The sequence below is a fragment of the Cololabis saira genome, chromosome 14, assembly GCF_033807715.1.
Source record: "Cololabis saira isolate AMF1-May2022 chromosome 14, fColSai1.1, whole genome shotgun sequence".
NCBI classification, from domain to species: domain Eukaryota; kingdom Metazoa; phylum Chordata; class Actinopteri; order Beloniformes; family Belonidae; genus Cololabis; species Cololabis saira.
Window position 1 is genome coordinate 18,891,164 of NC_084600.1, and position 20,964 is coordinate 18,912,127.

At 45.0% G+C, this 20,964-nt stretch overlaps 1 protein-coding gene across 3 annotated transcripts in view; it reads left to right on the plus strand.

Annotated features, from left to right (window-relative positions):
• nlgn2b (neuroligin 2b) overlaps positions 1-20,964 on the plus strand; it is a 116,810-nt gene that overhangs the window by 61,888 nt on the left and 33,958 nt on the right. For all 3 annotated transcript variants that reach the window (XM_061740037.1, XM_061740035.1, XM_061740038.1), the window contains 2 exons: positions 406-459; positions 4,832-4,981. In XM_061740037.1, the coding sequence (XP_061596021.1) occupies positions 406-459; positions 4,832-4,981 (204 nt within the window). The remainder of the gene's footprint in view (positions 1-405; positions 460-4,831; positions 4,982-20,964) is intronic.

The window sequence follows — 20,964 nt, forward strand, 5'->3', positions numbered from 1 at the left end:
CCACAGGATTGTAACATTGCCTTTGACTGGTGCAGGAGACATAGTATGTTGGTATTCCTTTGCTTTTTCTGGCCCGAACAGAGGGGCCAACTGATTCTGCTCATTGATTTTCCTTTACAAAGCAGCAATGTGTCTGGACTGATTGGGAAAAGGGTTGAGAAGAAGTGGCCTCCCGGGTCATCTACGAAGCAGCCCTTGACAAGATCCCAAGCAGTTAAAACAGATGAGTTTGAGGTTATCTTTTTAGGAAACACTGTGTAATCCTTGTACACACTCACTGAGGTGAAAAAGAGCACAACGTCTCACAGTTTGCCAGTTTTTCTGCTTTAGAGTAATTCTTGATTTTCTTCGAATGCATCCCTTTTGAATTGTGTCTTTGTTTCCTTCCTTTTTTCCAAATCTCAGGTCCGCTCACAAAAAAACAAGATGAGTCTACGATGAACCGACCAAGAGAAGAAGGTATTTTAATTGCATGTTTTTTCCCCCTCATGCTCTGTTTTTCAGTCTGTGGGGATTGAGCCGTTTGAGTCTGTACTAATAATCATCTCCGTGAACACATTACATGGTCTATCGATAAGTGTTTTTATTACACACACAAATCTGTCACATCCACATATTTTGATGAATAAAAACTAGTTGTTAATCAGTGCCCCTTTGTCACAAATGCTGCTTTTTATTTACCTGCTCGGGTAGCTATTTGACTCTCCCTTCTTGGTTGCTGCGTGGCTGATCAACCGCCCTGCGTGATGCATTGCCGAAAATCAATATTCAGTCCTTTTTCACCTGCGCTTTTATCCGTACGCTAAAGTCCCCCTGAAACGGTCTTCTGCATCATTGTAGTCTGTAACGTTGTGAGGTTTTACCCAATCCTTCATTTTTACAGTGGGGAAAAGTAGAACATTTTTGCATATGCACATTTTCAAGTTCACTGCAGCCAAAGGGAGACGCTTTTTCTACTCTTTACTGATGCAACCAAAATCTGTGCAGACAGCTTGTGCATCTGTGCCCAGACGTGTTGTATATCACATACCATTATGTGCTCATAATGTGTATTGCATGTCATTTTGTGCATGCCCAACTGCACAGCTCTAAAGATGCTGTATAATTTCTAGTACTATCTGTTCCTTTTTTTTCTTCCTGTTTTGTGCTGTGTTCAGTTTGGATATTGAACTCTCTCTCTCTTTTGCATCCCTAATTTCTATGGTTTAAAAAGAGACAGATGTAGCTAATCCAATTGTGTGGTTTCTTAACGGTGAAAACAGAGGGAAGGATCCATGTAGGCTTGCAGAAAAGAGGAGCAGAATGATAGAATAGAGACGAAAGAGAAGAAAAAGCTGAGCATTGTGGAGGGCAACAAGGAGGGGGAAGGTGGGAAAAAAACAGTCATAATGAAGACTAGTGCATGATGAAATGACATTTATAGAGCTTTGAAAGTGAGAGAGATGTGGAGAAATAGAGAGTGAGAGGGTGGATGAGTAGGACACCGGCAAAGCTTGACATTTATGCCGACAACTGAGGGATCTTGACAGGATTTGAGGGGAGGAGGTAGAACTGGGGTGCAATTGAACTCTTCACCTAATTGCTCAAGTATGGATCGGAAAATGGTTCCCAAACAATGTTGTGTTTGCATCTTATTCGAAAGTTGCCCGTAAAGAAACTGCATTCCTTGGTTGTCGGTTTGGGTGGGAAAAAAAAAAAATTCAAGTGCTGATTCAGGCGAAAGCCTTTTACGGCCAAATCAATCGAAATTACCATAAAGGAATGAATGAGAGAGAAGCAGGGGAATGGAAAAGTAGAAGTAGGCATTTTCTTTTGAGAGGTAAGACACTACTATTGAGAGTGGTTGTTCACGGGGGAGGTGGCCATAGCAAAGGACAGTATCAGGTAAAGTGGTACAGAAAGGACTGAATAAGAGAAAATGAGCTTGTTGTTGATCAAGTTGATCTCAGATTTGGATTCAGTTGAACACCCTGCACTGACTCACCACCTGGCTGTTTTATGTGGACAGAAAGGGGTAACACACCAAAGAAAGGGGAAAAACCGAAAGAGCCTAATAAACTTTCCAACCACCCCATTTGGTAAACATGTTCACCTGTCCTTGGATACAAAAACCTAATCAGGCAGCCGCTTGGCTGCACGTCAAAGCATTTAGGCATGTAAATGATGTGCTGAAGTTCGACCTAGGCATTGAAACGTGGAAGAAAGGTGATAGACATTGAAAGTAGGATGGTTATAGGTGCCAGAGGGTCGGCCTGAGTATTTGTGAAACTGCTGAACTAATCTGGTTTTTACACACAAACATCTCTAGAGTTTACAGGCAATGGTCTGTAAAAGAAAAGACATCCGGTAAGGGGAATTTCTCTGGGCGGAAATGCATAGTTGAGACCAGACGAAGGCAAAAGCAACTCATATAACCATTCATCACAAGCAAAGTATACATAAAAACCCTAAAGCCCATGGACTGCAACAGCAGAAAACCACACTAGGTGCTTCTCCTCAGTTAAAATCAGTAAAGTGAGCCTGCAGTTCACATGGGATCTCCAAAAGTGGACCTGTTTGGGTTGATGAGTCTCAATGTTTAATGATAGGGTCTCAATTTGGCTTAAAGATCATGAAACTATGGATCATATCTGCCTAGTATCAGTATCAGTATTAAATTGGCTAGCTTTAGTTCCCTTAGTACCAATAAAGCATAATTTAAATGCCACAGCCTATTCAGCGTAGTTGCTGACCATGTCTAATCCTTTATGGCCACGGTTTGCCCATACTCCTATAGCTACTTCCAGCAGGAAAGCACGCAAAATTACTGTATCACAAACTAGTTTCTTGAACATGGCAACGAGGCCGCTCTGCTCAAACGGCCTCCACAACAAACAGATCTCGATCGGGTAGACCTTTGAGATGTTGTCGAGCATCACATCCTGAATGTACAAATTAGGCATTTGTGAAGGCTAAAGATGGTCCAGGCTGGTGCCAAACATGACAGCATTACTGTAAACATCTGCGTTTTAGGCCAAAAGAAGTAAAAGGATCTCAGTAACTTAGTGAATTCAGCTGCTGCCTTCACTACAGGGTCGGATTGCTGAACTATCAAGTTCACTAATGATGACAGGTTCCAGCTTAGTGTTATACAGTGGAGTACTTAAAGGTTAAGTATAACATTTCCTGATGATGTCACAAAAAATAAGCAAAACGCAGTGAGCTAGTTCCTCCCTTCCCCTCCCCTTCAGTGCTCCGCTCAGTTCAGTTGAGTCAAATTTTAGTTATCTAACACCAGTTCACGACAGGAAGTCATCTTGAGGCTCCCTGCTCAGAGAGAAATCCTTCAATTCCCTTTGAGCAAGCAGTTGGCAACAATCCAGTGAAAAGAAAATGATAATGATGTCCTTTAAAATGTAGACACATGTCATTGCATTCGTTTCCAATCTCTCAGGATTTCATTTACAGCGTTAAGTGTTGCTGTGAGTGTGGCTGATGACAGCTTGCTAATACGTCACTCTCCCCTACAATGTCCTAGTAAGCCAAGATAATTGAACTTGTTTACATACCCTTTGGGAAATCAGCCGATGCTCAGAATACACCTGAGGAGACAAGTAAAAGAGCAGTACAGTGGAGTGTGATATTTTTCTTTCTTTTTTTTGTATTTCAGTCCTGCCTGCCACATATGATCTAAAAAAAACAAAACAAAAAGAAGTCTCCATGTGTGAAGCCATATGTGCCGTTTTTGCCATGTTTGCTCGTGTGTGTTTGTGTGTGCGCCGGTTACTGTTGAGTGACGCACCCAAGTGCATGTCTAACCTGAGATTCAGGTGGTGATGCAGGCGGGTGTGCAAATACGTGAGTGGAATTTGTTACCACGGCAACAAGCATTCAGTGAATCGGTGCAATGGAATGGCTGGTGCAGTTCTATTAGCAAGAAGCAGTTTCCATAGCGACTCAACATCGCAGCTGCCTATGCAAGAGGTTGTGTGTGTGCATGTGTGTCTTTTTATGAATACGTGTGAATCCTGTGTGAATTTGAGTGTTCATTAGCGCACCTCGCTATGTGGGACTTGCTTTGTAACATTTCTTCTCTTTCCAACCTTGGTATCTTGTTTCTCTGCTGTGAACCTCCAATCCATTTCCTTTACCTCTGTCAGTTTTCTCATGCTGCCTTATTTTCATCTCCTTCCTGTCTCCACTCCCCTCCTCTCCTCTTATATCCCTGTTCCCCCCCCCCCTTCTCCGGTTGCTGAAGCTCATCAGGGTAAACAGATGCCGTGGCTGTTATTTATGTTTCCACTTGGTCTGCCTTTCATACAAATTATCCACAGGACCTGCACAGTGCAGACGCTCAGCCTAACTGGGGTGCCCTGGCAGCTCGTTCAGCCTTATCCACGCGCAGAACATACTCACAGATGCCCAGAGAGAGGGGTTGGGGGGGTGGGAGTGGAGGATGAGGTGGAGGGGGTGCACACAGCCCCACAGAGTGAACCATAGCAACATACTGATGGGCACGAAGACACCGATAAGAGATAGGGCATCGGCACTGGCTGCACCATTTGCTCCACACATGGGGGGGAATAAGAGTTGGGGAAGGTACCATAACTGCGTAGGACAGGGGAAACACAAGGTGTAGATGGTAGTCCAAGTGGGCCATACCGAAGTATTTGCTTTCAACTACTGAAAATGTTCCATACTGTATTTTCATCTTCGTTAATCACCCAAATCTGAGAATCCCAGTCAAATCTAGAGCCACAATAAACCTAATCTAGATTGATCTCAGATCTGGCTCTGGCTAATCATGTGTACTTATGATTAATTAACATTTTGGTTGATCTGTGATGTGCAGATATTCGGGATCGTCGCAAGAAGCCAGTGATGCTGTTCATCCATGGAGGCTCCTACATGGAGGGCTCAGGGAACATGTTTGATGGTAGCGTTCTCGCTGCCTATGGAAACGTAATCGTTGTCACCATGAACTATCGGCTTGGCGTGCTCGGTAAGTTTCATGTGTTCAGTATATGCAGGATTTAGTCAACCATGAGCTTTTCTGTGTACGACACTTTTCTTGAGGCAAATGTGAGGCCATCTGTCCAACAGCTAAAGCTTGGTCGAAACTGGGTCGAGCAACAGGACAAAGATCTGAGGAACACTAACAGATCTACACCACAGCGGTTGTAAAATAAAAGACATTCAAACTTCTTCGTTGCGTCCAACTACAAAGTAAAAAAAAATTGAGGATCATCAACTGACCACTGGGGGGGCATGTCAGTCTCTCGTTAGCCATGTCAGAAAGAAGATATTTATAGCCTAGTGAAATAAAAAAAAAAGGTTTTAGTCATCATATCTACATTTTAAAGTATAAAAAATATTGAATTAATGTATAATTAGGGGCATAGACTTCTGATTGGCTGCTGGCTGAGTGAATGAAGAGGTCATCACTTCCTCATTGGTCACTTTTGCTACCTAGTGCTTAGCAATGTGTCTACTTCTAAAAATAGTTTCTGAACGGTGACTAAAGACCTAACGGAGCATAGTCTTTCATATTTTGGAGAAAAAACGTTTTGTTATGCTGTTAGCTGAACTAACAGATTGCAGCGACTGACTGGGAGTAGATCGAGCGACGAAGCTGCTGGCGAACCTTTGCAGTGGAAAACACCAGTTCAAATGTCCGTTCATGTACGAAATCAGCTCTGCGTTTAGCCAATGCTTGGATCAGACAACCGGCCTTCTCTTGGCTAAGCTTAACCGGGCCGAACCACAGCTAGCAGCGATACCTGAAACAATAATATTTGGACTAATCTGAAGAGAATGGATCTAAAGTAATATTCATTAACATCATAGGTTAGCATTAGCTAAGTCAGCCAATCCAAAATAACTAACTGATTAACACAAGGTAGACGTGTTCAAGCCAGCTTCCTTCAGTCCATTTGCAACACTGCATTGCACAATGCGAGGGTGAAATGGCTTCAGAAGCACTCAGGCCCGGCGAGTTTGTCCAGTAACACAGTCCATGGGCGAGACTGATAAAGTCATACAGGAAACAGTAATTTCAAGTTAATGTGGCCAAATGTGCATCTATAAACTATGTCATTATATGTTTTTCCCTTTTGGCTTCATGTTTGTTGTACAAATAATGTCATAAAGGAAAGAAGAGGATTTCTATGGTTTATTCACAAAAACCATACAATTCAAGGAGGGTTGCTGACTTTTACACATGACTGTATTGATGTCAGTTCAACGTTTACTGCACAGCATATTGTGATGATGGTGGTTGAGTGGCAGTATTCTTTGAAGCAGCCAGTGGCATGTAGCACAGCATTTTCACATGCTACAGCAGAGAAAACATCTGAGGAAAAATGTGGGTAGCAAGCACTAAAGAGTGGCGAGTATAAATAATTAGCACCTGAAGGAAGCTATGGAGTTACAGAAAGCCTCATTAAGGCAGAGGAAATTGTTTTTATCTTTTCTCTGTTATGAATATGTTACATAAAGCCACTTTCTATTTTTGACATGATGCCATTTGAATACCATGATTATGTACAAAAGTGGGACCGAAACTTAAATCTCAAAGATGAAACACTCTACTATCAATTATCAAATAACAGATTTCACTAGAGTGGATAAATTATTAAAAACACACGTTGTATTGTACTGGGGAGCTTTGATGCTTGGGATGGTTTAGCTTTGAATCCTGTTGTGCAACAAACCACTCCGAAACCAAGGTTCACACCAAACAGTAAACTTTCTGTACCTCTACTACTAGTTCTTATTTTAACGGCATCAGTTATTTTTCAGGTGCACTGCATTAATCAGGAATGCACTCGTGCATTTCCTGGCATGACATGTCAACAGGAAGCCTACGAGCAGAACCTCAATGAGCTACACAGCTACATATGTGACTCTGTTCAGTGAGAAGAGAGCTTGATGGATATTGAGGACATGGGGTGTTGCTGGAATGGTAATTAAAGCATAAATAAATCATATTGGCTATGTTAATGAGCACTTAATTAATAAAGGTATTGCGTAATTACTAAAAAATTCATTATTAAGTAACACAAATATAAAATCTATTTGAAAATGTATTTCCAAAAAGACAAGTAAGGATCTGTATTCACAAATTAATTTAAGAATGCATTTTCTATCCAAGGATATAAAAACTTAATTCTGTTTCCCATTTCTGTTGCTTTGTCCTCCTGCATTTTCAAAACCTTTTCAAAATTGGATTTTCAATATCATTTATTTTCTTCTTTCACCTTTTCTATCACACTTGGGGTCATGAGCAGAGAAAAGCAGACTAAACAAAATGCAAATTGGTTCCTTAAATGCAACAAAGCTCTCGGAAATATTTGAAAATTCCGTCATATATGTGTCGTTTTGAAATTGCAATTTCAAGTAGATTCCAGAATTGCATTATTTAATAATGAATTGATTATTAATAACAAAATTCATTTGTAATCCTCATTAAAATGTCCAATCAGAACATTTTTCAACAATTAGACTATTTATGGAAAGCAATTTAGTAATCTATATTTAATCTCCATTTTTATTACTTACTGATTATCAGAGTGTTTATTCATCAATGGAGCGTCACCCCTCAGCTTCCATAGGAATGTTGGCTGATGGAATATGATAGTTTTTCTGTGATTTTATCTTTTCTTTTTGGTGTCTCTGGAGGACGTCGTCCATTTAAATAAAAACACCAGCTGTTGTAAAGAACAAGAGGATGTTACCAGAAAGATGCTTTCGGGAAATGGGACGTCGTTTCATGTTAAAGTGGCCATTTGTTTATATGTATAAAACAACAATTAGTACAATGAAAAGCCATCGTATTTTAATGTTTGACGCCTTCGGAGTAGCTCTTTACCCAGCGTAGTTGCATCAGATATTCAGTTATAGGAAGAGACGTTTCTGGAAAACGAAAGGATTCCTCCTTATTGGACATGAGCAGGGCTGATTTCACCAAGCGTCTCCTCATTGAACATGAATGCACACAGCTTCTTGCGAACAATAGGTAAACTGCACTGGGATGGTGACTAACAAACTAGGTCATTTGTAAGCAACTCCTCAATGTGAATCTACAGCATCACCCTCTGTCTTTCTGCTCTCCTCATTGTTGCCTGGGGTTATTTAGCTGCACTGGTTTCCTTTGTATCTTCACTGTGTTCACGAATGGTTTGTGCAAACTCGGTTGCTCGTGTGAGAATAGAAGAATCACACTTTCAGTGGGTGGCCCAGCACACGATTGTTTTCATGCACCAAGTAATGTCATGGTGTGGTAAGGCAATGAAATACGTCACTTTTATAGTCCGTCTGCACCATTAAAACTGATGTGTTTCAGTCCATCTCGTACCATAATATATCAATTTTGCCAACTATCATCAGACCATCGTGTCTTATCATGGTGGAAAGTCAATTCCTTGAATGGCCACTAGGGGCTGGCTCCAAAAGTCGCTCAATCGCCGTTAAGCTCTGTGGTCAAATTTTACATTTCTGTATCAAGTGGAACATGGTTTGGTGGTATTTGGTATTTGGTGTGGAAGCACTATATAACGGATACTGAAGACCGTTTTCCAATATAGTGTACCCCCAAACATTCCCGTCGTGCTTTCTCACTGTCTTGAAGCAACATGCAATAAAGTTTATCTAATCAACAGCCTCCATTTCAGCTTGCAAAGTAGCTTACATTTCACAGGCTTCTCCTTTAGGTGTCCACTGAGTGATATCTGTGCAGCTAGAGAAAACAGTTGTACATGCCTTGTTCATCTCAAATGATATTTTTGAAAATAAATGTTACATTGATATGCCTTTCCACAGAGACAACCACTAGAACCTGAGAAACTATACATCTAAAAAAATGCCGACCTCTTAGAGCTTTTAGTGTTATTCAGCCTCTGAAAACAGAAGCAAAATGTATGTCTGCTCTTGTCTTTTTAAGGTATGCTATCTGTTCATTCTACCAGAGCCTTTGCAGCGCTTGCATGGCCTGTAAACGTGGACTGAGCCGAGCTGTGCAGTATGTGCAGCCTCTGTGCTGCTGGATATTGGGGAAGTCAAGTATTTACATTCACCATCATCTTTTTGCTGTGTTTGTACACAGACTGTGGCAGTCTTTGTGGTTGCCAGGTTGGGTAATCAGATCCTGTTTATTGCATCAGGCCTGTTTCAACACATCAAAATAACAATAAACAGAGAAAGTGGACTTGGTCAGGATGGAATCCAAGAGCTGCAGTGAGTATTAGCAGAGGGCAACATGATCTGCACTGTTATTGACAGTACCAGCGGAGAGGCGCGGGGAACAAGGACAAGCAGAGAGTTTGGACAGTGAGCAGGACCCACAGCTGCTGATTTCATCTCTTAATGTCCACTTTTGCCCAACTGAGCCACAATTCAGCGATATCTCCATTTGCTTCCTTTGCTGACAGCCGTATGAGGTAATAAATAAATAAAATGAAAAGTGGAGGTGATGAAATGCATGTGAATTAAAAACAAAAGACCAGTTGAAATGGAGGTGAACTGAAGAAGACAGTGATAAATTGTCAGTTGATAGGTTTAATTGAAAAGTGATGTGATTAAAACAGTAGTGCTATGATAAAACAGCCATGTTATATCATTTTCCCTCTCATTGGCATGATTTATGGTTCTACATATCAACTGTGCGTGTAATCTCTGTGCAGGATCTACTGGATTTTTTTTCTCAAATCAGATTAAAAATGGATGTTATGAAAATGCTTGCAAATTAAAAATATGAGTAATTAAAATATTTTATTTGAAACTGTCTTGTGCATATAATCAGATGACTACTATTCATTATTTACCACATGAATGTTCATGTCATTGGTTACAATGTAAGTTTTGTAAGGCCAGCTGTGAACTAAAACGATTATACGATTCTGTTGTCCTTTATAGCAACGTTCTCTACAATTAACGCTTTTCTTCTGCTTGTCTGAGCCTATGTATGTGAAGCAACACCAAATAATTGCATTATTGCTGTTAGTTTTCCTGACTAGCACCTCTTCAGTAGCTTGGCGGTGGATTAGCATCTGCGTCCATCACTGTGATGTTGCTGCAGACACAGGGAGAGGAGACACAGGCACACTGGTGGCTTAACAATTATACATTTAACACACATATATAAACACTTCCCTGCCCTACTACCAAAGTTAAAATTTTTTATGCCATTCACTTGAAAAGTAAGGTTATCTATTTCTTACAGAGTGTGCAAAAGACAGCTGCACGGCCCACTGGCTTAAAAACCTGTCGGTGGGACACAGGTGATAGATGTCACTTGAGTTCATGGCGATCTCCACTTCACAAACAAGCACAAAAGCGACAGAAATGATGGTGTTTTGTGTCTGGAAAAGTAACAACAGGGAGGAAACGGTGGCGAGACAAGCCCTCGGTGTAGGAGTGAGTCAGCATCACCAAGTACGTAGCTCTAACAACCATGATCCCGTCACTAAACTGACTCCTAAGATGGCAGCGGGCACCGTTATGGCTGGGAAAAGGCCTGAAGTCCAAAGTCGAGCTTTGCTGAATTGGTTTTCTGTTTCATGTATTTCTTCTTTTGTTGGGCCAGAAGTAACAAAAATGACTGGTTAAGAGCAGAATAAGTTAATCTTAACATGACAGCTTTCCAGCTCATCCACTCAAAAATGTATCCGTTGGTTTTCAGTTAACATATATTTTCTTTACCTATATAGTTAATTTGCAAGCACCGCCCCCCCCCCCCCCCCCCCCCGGACCTCTTTCTTGAAATTATTTATTCTCTCCTGTTGTGAGTGATTGCTGAAAAAGCTCAAACTAGGCTGTTTTATCACATCACCACCGTCAAATCAGGCAAATCACTCCACAGTTTTTTAGTTCATCTCCATTTTAACGGCTCCATCTTTCAACCGCCGTGCATTTTTATCACCACTATTTTTATCATTCAATTTAATGTTACTTCCACCCCTCCCCCCCGCAGCTCAGCTTTGTGTCAGGAAGTGTGCTTTTAACCCTAAAACTGCAGAAAAACACACACCAAACATGATTAAGAATAGGGTCTGGATGTAGGGGGAATGGAGGTGGAGAAGGGCCCTGCTCAGTGATGATCGGGGGTGACGCAGTGCCCTCGATTCTTCCAACATTGTTGAAAATGTTGGTATGTAGGCGAGCGTGTTCTCTCACTCTCACACTCGCACTCAAATGTGCCTTAAATGGGTTACTGTACTAAGACGATTATCCCTGCGCATTCGTGTGTGTTGTTCTTTTTCTGTGTGTCTGCGTGCGTGCATGCGTGTGTGTGGCGTTTGCATGCATGTTTGCCTGCGTGAACACTAATTACTTCGAGTGCATGCGATTGAGTATGCGTGTGCGCTAATTGGTTGCGTGTCGTGCGTAAAATGCACCCATGAATAATGCGGCACCCGTCTGCATTTTTAACGGCGCGCCTCTCTGAGTGAGAAGAGAGAGTGAGAAACCGAACCGGGGGTCTCGCACTGGTTTTCTCTTCTAATCTTTAATGTGATCCTATACTTACCACTCACGGGCGCGCGCACGTGCCAGCCGCGTGTCACGTGACTGCTGCGCCTTTAAGAGCGCGGCAGAGAGTTGGGAGTAAAGGAAGAGGAGAGAGCTGGGAATAGAGACAGATGAGCGGGGGAGAATCATAGAGAGACAGTGAGGGGAGAGGAAACAGAAGGGGGGAGATGGGAGAAGTCTAAAAATAAACCCAGAGAAATGCTTTTTGAAATCTGCAGTGATGCAAAGTGTTCATCGGGATACACGCCGGCTGCGCTGCGGCCGCAGCTGCCCTGCATGCGCTTTACTTGTTCACGCCGTCACTCTTGCGGCGACACTTCCTCGTGAAATTTGACCAAGAAATGACAATGTTGAAAAAGATTTGCTCATTAATTCATGATGCACTCTGTCGTCGTGCCATAAAATGGGTGAATGAGGAGAAAATGTCTGCTGCGCTCCGGCTGGTGTCGAGGTTGGGCGGCTGCTGGGACTCCGGCGCGCCGTGCACCTTCACCTTCACCTACCTTCACTTTCTCCTACCTTCACTTTCTCCTACCTTCACCTTCTCCTACCTTCACCTTCTCCTATCTTCACCTTCTCTCTCCTTCTCCTACCTTCACCTTCTCCCACCTTCTCCTACCTTCACCTTCACCTTCTCCCACCTTCTCCTACCTTCACCTTCTCCCACCTTTACCTTCTCCCACCTTCTCCCACCTTCACCTTCACCTTCTCCCACCTTCTCCTACCTTCACCTTCTCCCACCTTTACCTTCTCCCACCTTCTCCTACCTTCACCTTCTCCCACCTTCTCCCACCTTCACCTACTCCCACCTTCACCCACCTTCTCTTCACCTTCTCCCACCTTCACCCACCTTCTCTCACCTTCTCCCACCTTCTCCCACCTTCACCCACCTTCTCTCACCGTCTCCCACCTTCTCCCACCTTACTCCCACCTTCTCCCACCTTCTCTCACCGTCTCCCACTGTAGCACGGCGAGTGCTACGGGGCCCGACCGACAGCATAGAGAGGACACAGAGTTTTCGTGCAGAACCCTTTTTATTAACTGGAACCTCACACCCAGGACACACGTGCACAAGCACCACGACTAGCAGCAGCTTCCCAGTCTTTGCAGCTTCTCTGTCTCTCCCTTATAAGGCTGGCAGGGTGGAGAGGCTGACGGGCCACACCTGTGTCCCGTCAGCCTCCCCCCCCCCCCCGCCCCCTCGGAGCGGGAGAAGAAGCCCGGGACCGCCGTCTGCGCCCCCGGGCCTTCCTGGCCCGGACCCATCGGGAGGCCGCCCTTGGCGTCCGGCCGACCAGCGGGAACGGTCGGGAGGCCGTCCTCGGCGACGGGCCGACCGCCGAGGAAGCTGCTCTCGGGACTGGGCCGATGGTGGCCTCGGGCCAGACGGTGCGTCCAGGACCACCCCCTCCTCCGTGACGCGGACCCGTGCCGGCTGCCGGTCCGCCTCCAGGACCGCCTCCTCCACGGTGCAGCACTGCTCTGGAGATGGTGTGTCCAGGACCGCCTCCTCCGTAACGCCGCCCTCGGCGTCCGGCTGCTGGTCCGCCTCCACTTCCGCAGCCCCCTTAGACTCCGCCCCCGACTCCGCCGTCGCCTGGCGACCTGCAGTCACTGCCTCCCGGCCGGTCGGCTGCAGCCCCACCTGCGCTGCCGCGGCGAACCTCAGGCGTGGTGCCGGGGTGGGTCGCTCCGGGGGTCCCGCCGCCTCGGGAGCTGTCGCTTGGCGGCCCGCAGCTTCTGCCTCCCGGCTTCTCAGCTGCGGCGCCACCAGCCCCTCCCGCGCTGCTGCGGCGACCCTCCGGCGTGGCGCAGGGGTGGGTCGCTCCGCGGCCACGAGCGCTTCCAGCCTTGCCAGCTGCTGCTCGCCCTGGTCACGGAGCAGGGCGGCCAGGTCCGCCATGGCATGGGCGAGCACCTCCAGGGCCCGCTCCGTGCCTCCCTTCTCCATCCCGTCGGGCCCCACGTTGGGCGCCAGTGTAGCACGGCGAGTGCTACGGGGCCCGACCAACAGGATAGAGAGGACACAGAGTTTTCGTGCAGAACCCTTTTATTAACTGGAACCTCACACCCAGGACACACGTGCACAAGCACCACGACCAGCAGCAGCTTCCCAGTCCTCCTTGCAGCTTCTCTGTCTCTCCCTTATAAGGCTGGCAGGGTGGAGAGGCTGACGGGCCACACCTGTGTCCCGTCAGCCTGAGTGGCTGCAGCTCCTCCACCCTGCCACACCCACCTTCACCCACCTTCTCTCACCGTCTCCCACCTTCTCCCACCTTGTCCGACCTTCTCCCACCTTCTCCCACCTTACTCCCAGCTTCTCTCACCATCTCCCACCTTCACCCACCTTCTCTCACTGTCTCCCACCTTCTCTCACCTACTCTAACCTTCTCCCACCTTCACCCACCTTCTCTCACAGTCTCCCACCTTCTCCCACCTTCTCCCACCTTCTCTCACCTTCTCTCATCTTCTCCCACCTTACTCCCACCTTCTCTCACCTTCTCCCACCTTCTCCCACCTTACTCCCACCTTACTCCCACCTTCTCCCACCTTCTCCTACCTTCACCTTCTCCCACCTTCTCCCACCTTCACCTTACTCCCACCTTCTCCTACCTTACTCCCACCTTCTCTCACCTTCTCCCACCTTCACCTTACTCCCACCCTACTCCCACCTTCTCCCACCTTCACCTTACTCCCACCTTCTCCCACCTTCACCTACTCCCACCTTCTCCCACCTTTTCTTACCTTCTCCCACCTTCTCCCACTTTCACCCACCTTCTCTCACCTACTCCCACCTTCTCTCACCTTCTCCCACCTTCTCTCAACGTCTCCCACCTTCTCCCACCTTACTCCCACCTTCTCCCACCTTCTATCACTGTCTCCCACCTTCTCCCACCTTCACCCACCTTCTCTCACCGTCTCCCACCTTCACCCACCTTCTCTCACCGTCTCCCACATTCTCCTACATTCTCCCACCTTCTCCCACCTTACTCCCACCTTCTCTCACCGTCTCCCACCTTTTCCCACCATCTCTAACCTTCTCCCACCTTCACCCACCATCTCCCACCTTACTCCCACCTTCTCTCACCGTCTCCCACCTTCTCCCACCGTCTCCCACCTTACTCCCACCTTCTGTCACCTTCTCCCACCTTCTCTCACCTTACTCCCACCTTCTCCCACCTTACTCCCACCTTCTCTCACCTTACTCCCACCTTCTCCCACCTTCTCCCACCTTCTCCCACCTTCGCTCACCTTCTCCCACCTTCTCCCACCTTCTCCCACCTTCTCTCACCGTCTCCCACCTTCTCCTACCTTTACCTTACTCCCACCTTCTCTCACCTTCTCCCACCTTCTCCCACCTTCTCCCACCTTCTCTCACCTACTCCCACCTTCTCTCACCTTCTCCCACCTTACTCCCACCTTTCTCCCACCTACTCCCACCTTCTCTCACCTTCTCCCACCTTCTCCCACCTTCTCCCACCTTCTCTCACCGTCTCCCACCTTCTCCTACCTTTACCTTACTCCCACCTTCTCTCACCTTCTCCCACCTTCTCCCACCTTCTCCCACCTTCTCCCACCTACTCCCACCTTCTCTCACCTTCGCTCACCTTCTCCCACCTACTCCCACCTTTCTCCCACCTTCTCTCACCTTCTCTCACCTACTCCCACCTACTCCCACCTTCTCTCACCTTCTCTCACCTTACTCCCACCTACTCCCACCTTCTCTCACCTTACTCCCACCTTCTCCCACCTTCTCTCACCTTACTCCCACCTTCTCCCACCATCTCCCACCTTCTCCCACCTTCTCTCACCGTCTCCCACCTTCTCCTACCTTTACCTTACTCCCACCTTCTCTCACCTTCTCCCACCTTCTCTCACCTTCTCCCACCTTCTCCCACCTTCTCTCACCTTCTCTCACCTTACTCCCACCTTCTCCCACCATCTCCCACCTTCTCCCACCTTCTCTCACCGTCTCCCACCTTCTCCTACCTTTACCTTACTCCCACCTTCTCTCACCTTCTCCCACCTTCTCTCACCTACTCCCACCTTCTCTCACCTTCTCTCACCTTCTCTCACCTTCTCCCACCTTACTCCCACCTTTCTCCCACCTTCTCCCACCTACTCCCACCTTCTCTCACCTTCGCTCACCTTCTCCCACCTACTCCCACCTTTCTCCCACCTTCTCCCACCTTCTCTCACCTTCTCTCACCTACTCCCACCTACTCCCACCTTCTCTCACCTTCTCTCACCTTACTCCCACCTTCTCCCACCTTCTCTCACCTTCTCTCACCTTCTCTCACCTTCTCTCACCTTCTCCCACCTTCTCCCACCTTCTCTCACCTTCTCCCACCTTCTCCCACCTTACTCCCACCTTACTCCCACCTTCTCCCACCTTCTCTCACCTTCTCTCACCTTCTCTCACCTTCTCCCACCTTACTCCCACCTTCTCCCACCTTCTCTCACCTTCTCCCACCTTACTCCCACCTTCTCCCACCTTCTCTCACCTTACTCCCACCTTACTCCCACCTTCTCCCACCTTCTCACACCTTCTCTCACCTTCTCCCACCTACTCCCACCTTCTCTCACCTTCTCCCACCTTCTCTCACCTTCTCTCACCTTACTCCCACCTTTTCCCACCTTCTCCCAGGGGCCACACCTTGGCTTCAGGGCAAAATGTAAATGTTTGTTTTTTAAATAAATTTACAGAATTACTCTGTGTCTATTTGTATTGATTATTCTATTATCTAATACGTATAAAATAACTACAAATGCAAGTCAGAACAACATGATCGATTTCACTAGGTGTTATCTTTCCCAACACTTTTACTCCCCCCCCCATATCTGCAATTTTTTTTTCAAAAAAAGAAGGCAAGTGATGGGTCCAATGTTTCCCCAGCAGCGGAGGGAGAAGGGCCAGGTCAGGCTATTAACGAGGCTGTTAGCCACTCCATGTCCACGTGATATTGTTGCACTGACATAGTGAATGAAGTGAACACAATGAGTTAAATTGCGTTTGTCGGCTATTTCTGCTCTCTAACTCTGCCGCTTGCTGTCAATGGTGCCGAAAACGGATGCGTATTGCGTAAAGGCGCATTGACTGAATTGATCAACACGTTGTTAAAGTGTAGTGTTCATAGTTAGCAGGATGTGAGCGAGACTGCATTTGAAAAAGTTCAAATTTTCTTGACCACACAGATAAGCTACATAGCAGACTTCTGTGATGAGTATTTGCTGGACGTGTTGATTGATACTGTAGTTAAGTTCTGTGACTCGTAACCTTGCCATACCTTAGCTTTGACTGAATTGACGACACTGCCTTCTCCCACCTTACTCCCGCTGCAGGCTCACCAAGCATTCTGATGTGTGCCGAATAGCCATCTGCTCAGACTAATTAACTAATTAACTAATTAATGAACTCTGGGGAAAGGGACCACCATCTCAAGCGCCGAGAACATTTTTCACCTCAGGAAGAGAGATGAAACGCTGCTTCTGGAAGCATTTCTTTTCACTTTCTTCCCAATTTCAGCTTTTTACTTGCAGGAAAGTAAGTAACCTATTTAGGGCTGATTCTCACCGTACAGGGTTTAATAACCACAGACTTAAGTCTTGATAAAAGGGGGCTATGAAGTTAAAGGGGCTTTACGCTGCCAAAATCAGCCTTTTGTCAATTTTGCTGGCTGATTCGTCAAAACTCTTACACTGATAAATTTCAAAAATAAAGTATTAAAAGCATTCTTTAATTATTTCCACCTTTTGAAAGCAGCACAACATGTCCTTCTATTATAAAGCTTGTATGCTTTGGCTATTTGCTTTAAGCAAATGTACAAAATACTCTTTGATTAATAAATACTTCACATTAACTTTGTTAAAGAGACGGTAGCAATGTTGGTCCAGATCAAGTAGTTTTAGTGTAAACATAAGCATGTTTAAAATAATATCTTGGCCTACTTACTATTTTGGAAGATGCCGAACAGCAGTGCCGATGTTGACCGTAGTTTTCCCTCTATTTGTTTTTTTGTTCCCCTTCAGTTTCATGATCAATGATCAAACAGGGAGAAAGGTGAGACGGTCCGTTTGCCTTTCGAGCTTCGGGTTTGTCCGTTCCAACCTGACTGGGGTCTCAAACTACACGATCCGTCAGCGACTCACTGATCTGGCCGGCGACAGTGCTGTAGTTTTGTCTTAAATGGCCGGTGGAGTCAGTGCCCTTCCCGTGATTGACATGTCAGAGCGTCTCCTCACCTCTCAGCAAGCATCGCTTCCCTTTTTGTTCATTTGAATGTGACTCCAGACTGAACGCTACAATTATTTTTATCACCTCCAGCGGGACAAAGTCAAATTACAGGGCTTACCGTAAAATTTTAAGAGGCTCGCTCATAAACGCAGGGTACCTAAGTGTTAAACACGGCGTCATAATTCTATTCATTTGGTTTATTTGCAAATACACGTGTAAAATCTTACATATTGCAGCTTTAAATGTGTTCCACTGAGTACGGCTGCATATTGCTGTATTACTACCAATAAAAGTTTATTTTGCTTGGTTGGCTCAACAAATACAGATTGGTCAGTTAAAAGTGATGTACATCAAACTGGTGCGGCCATTTACGGCACGATATTAAACACACTTTTATTCTTTAGTTAATGCGTTGAACGTGCCCGTGCACGTGGAATCATTTTTAGCAGTATTGTTATCCGGCGCTGTCAGTTAATTATAGCCTGCTGCCTTCTCACTACTCAGCTATGTCTAAATACATAAAAAAAAACACACCTCCTACTCTTTACATGGAGCCTCAGTCTTCCCACGCTGCAAGCAGCCCTTCTGAAAATACTCTTTACCCGTGTGGTTGTGCACCGACTGTGGCTGAATGAACAGCTAAGGTCATTTTGTTTGTCTTGGTGAACATGTTAAGTGAGTTATGAAGTAAGTAAGCTTCCTTCTGTATCCCTCTCCCTGGAATCTAGGTCATATGACACACAAAAAAAGGGAAAAAAGAATCTGGATTATTCGAATTTTGGGGAGATAATTCAGGCTGCTGGAATTGTTAGGTCTCTTTTACCGTACACAGCTCTCAAAGAGTCTAAATATATCTCAAATATAGGTCTCAGGTTGTGCTCAGAATATCACCTGGACCCGCTCTACGTGTCCGTGCACACCGCAGAAGCTGCGCGGCTTATTTTCTCTTTCGCGTCTGCTTGTTTCTGCATTTGTATCCTATAGATGTGTAGTGTGTAACACCAGAGGAAGGCTTTGTCAAGCCCTTGCTTACAATTTTGGTTAATTTAGATCAGAGGCTTTGAAAGTGTGCAGTCCCCGCTGGGGACTCGGTGAGCGGAGGAGAGAGACATGTATGAGATGGAATTCAGACAAATAACAACTCATCCGGGAGTCATAACGCAGGAAATTCTCGGCATGAAGAAGATGCGCGTGTTCCTATAGAAGCGCTGGCACGACGTTGAGGTCGTCTCTGTCGTCTAGCCTGGTGAAACTCTCTCTGGTGAAATGGCTCTCTCACTGAATACAAGCAACGATTAATGAATGTATCATAAGTTAAAACTGCGTTTACTAGGACTGTGACTAAAACCATTTTTCCATCTGCTCACGAAGCTGCATTTCAGGAGTTTTATTTCATCTTTAATTCTGGCAGACGGTGGTTTTAATCAGGCATAGGCCGTTTCTGAAATTGAAATCTCTGTGACAAGCTCTGAATTGTCTTCGTGTCAGGGGGATGTTTTATTGCACCATTTGCTTCTGGTCAAGTGGACATTTCTAAGTAACATCATTTGAAATGAGGGAAGAAAATAAATGATATTGAAGGCTTGCTACAAAGCTGTGCTGAAATCACATTGGTTCTCCAAAGGGACCTTCCCATTACAGAATAATAACATCCCTAGCTGTGTTGCGCTGAAATGAACCTCTTCATGTTTTCACATCATGAAAAAATATTTCTTGTTTTCATTCTTTTTTGAATAGTTCTTCTACCTGTGCTTGATTCATTCAGTGACTCATGTATAGTCAGGAAGTGTTTTTTCCCCTTCTTTTCAATAAGCTTTTGTAAATGTGTGTTTAAAACAAAAGAACAACCTTGCCACTTTTCATCAAGCAGTGATGATGTCACAATGAGGTTGCATAACGTGTCCTTCATCGTGTTCCTCTCACTTTTTTCAGTGTGGATCTGATGACAGCTGAGAGCAGTATTCACTTTAATATCTGTTTTGATGTCTGTTGTTTTTTTAGTTTTTTTTTTTTTTATCTCCGTCTTTCCTGGACACGATAGCACTCTTCACTTCTTCAGTTGCTTTTCAGTGACTCTCGACAGTAATTCGCTCTCTTCGGTCTTAAAGATTTCTCTGCTGATGTGTCAGTTGTTGAGCAGTCAGTCGACAGATTGACAGTTTCAGATGTATGAAAGGGTTTCGTCATGATGACCGCGAATATGGAATTATGGGAATGCCACAAAATGTGCCAGTGTGTTTGAATATAAATGTGGACATGAATTAAACTAAATGAATATGAAAGGCAGTTCAAAAACTTGTTTTCATGGACTTGTATGTATTTCCATTATGATTTGTTCTGTATAGATTTATTTATGTATATGTTAATTTAATAATTTATATTTTTATATATTAAGCTACCATACAATATCCTGTTTTCTTTACAGTAATATATAATGTTGTAGTTTCTATTCATTCTAATCATGCCATTTTTCAGGAGAACATCTGCTATTCTCTTATTGCATTGACTGGTAGCCACGGCGACCACTCAGACTGCAAACCAATTATTCCCATAAATTTGTCTGACCTGGCTGTGCAAGCGGTCGGCATTGGGCAGGCCTCCCTGCTCAGGTAGATTCATAAATCCACTTTTACTATTTCATTACTTCATTTCGCTTTTTCTTTATTTGTCTTTTCATTTTTTATTGTATGGTCTTATCCAGAAACAGATTTATCACCTTTATTGTGACTCCCATCACTCCATATACAACGTAGAATTCACTGAATAGATCTGAATAAATTGTTGTTAAAAACTGACATTTGAGCGAATCCCAGAAAGGGTGCGTTGTTTTGGAACAGTTTTACTTTTGTACCTATAAAAAGTTTTATGTATACATGAATGCGGCTTTGAATACATTTTAGATGCTGGGTGATGATCCCCGGGAGGTCAAGTAAGGGGAGATATACAATAGAAATACGGCGTTGTGACTTAGGAGGACAGGAGGCCATGAAGAAAAACATGGAACAGAATGAGCAAAAAGGGGAAGAGAGAAAAACAAAAACAGAAAGGTCTGTTGGCTTATAAAATAGAAAACTTCAGATTAACGACAAAATATAGCACTGCTGGCAGTAGCGGCTGCAGCGGTTGCCGCCTGAGCGAGCACCGTTGATGGTCGCTTGGTTGACAGCCACGTGGACATTGCAAGAGCCACACTAATGACATAAGAAACACGATGATGAGGATGG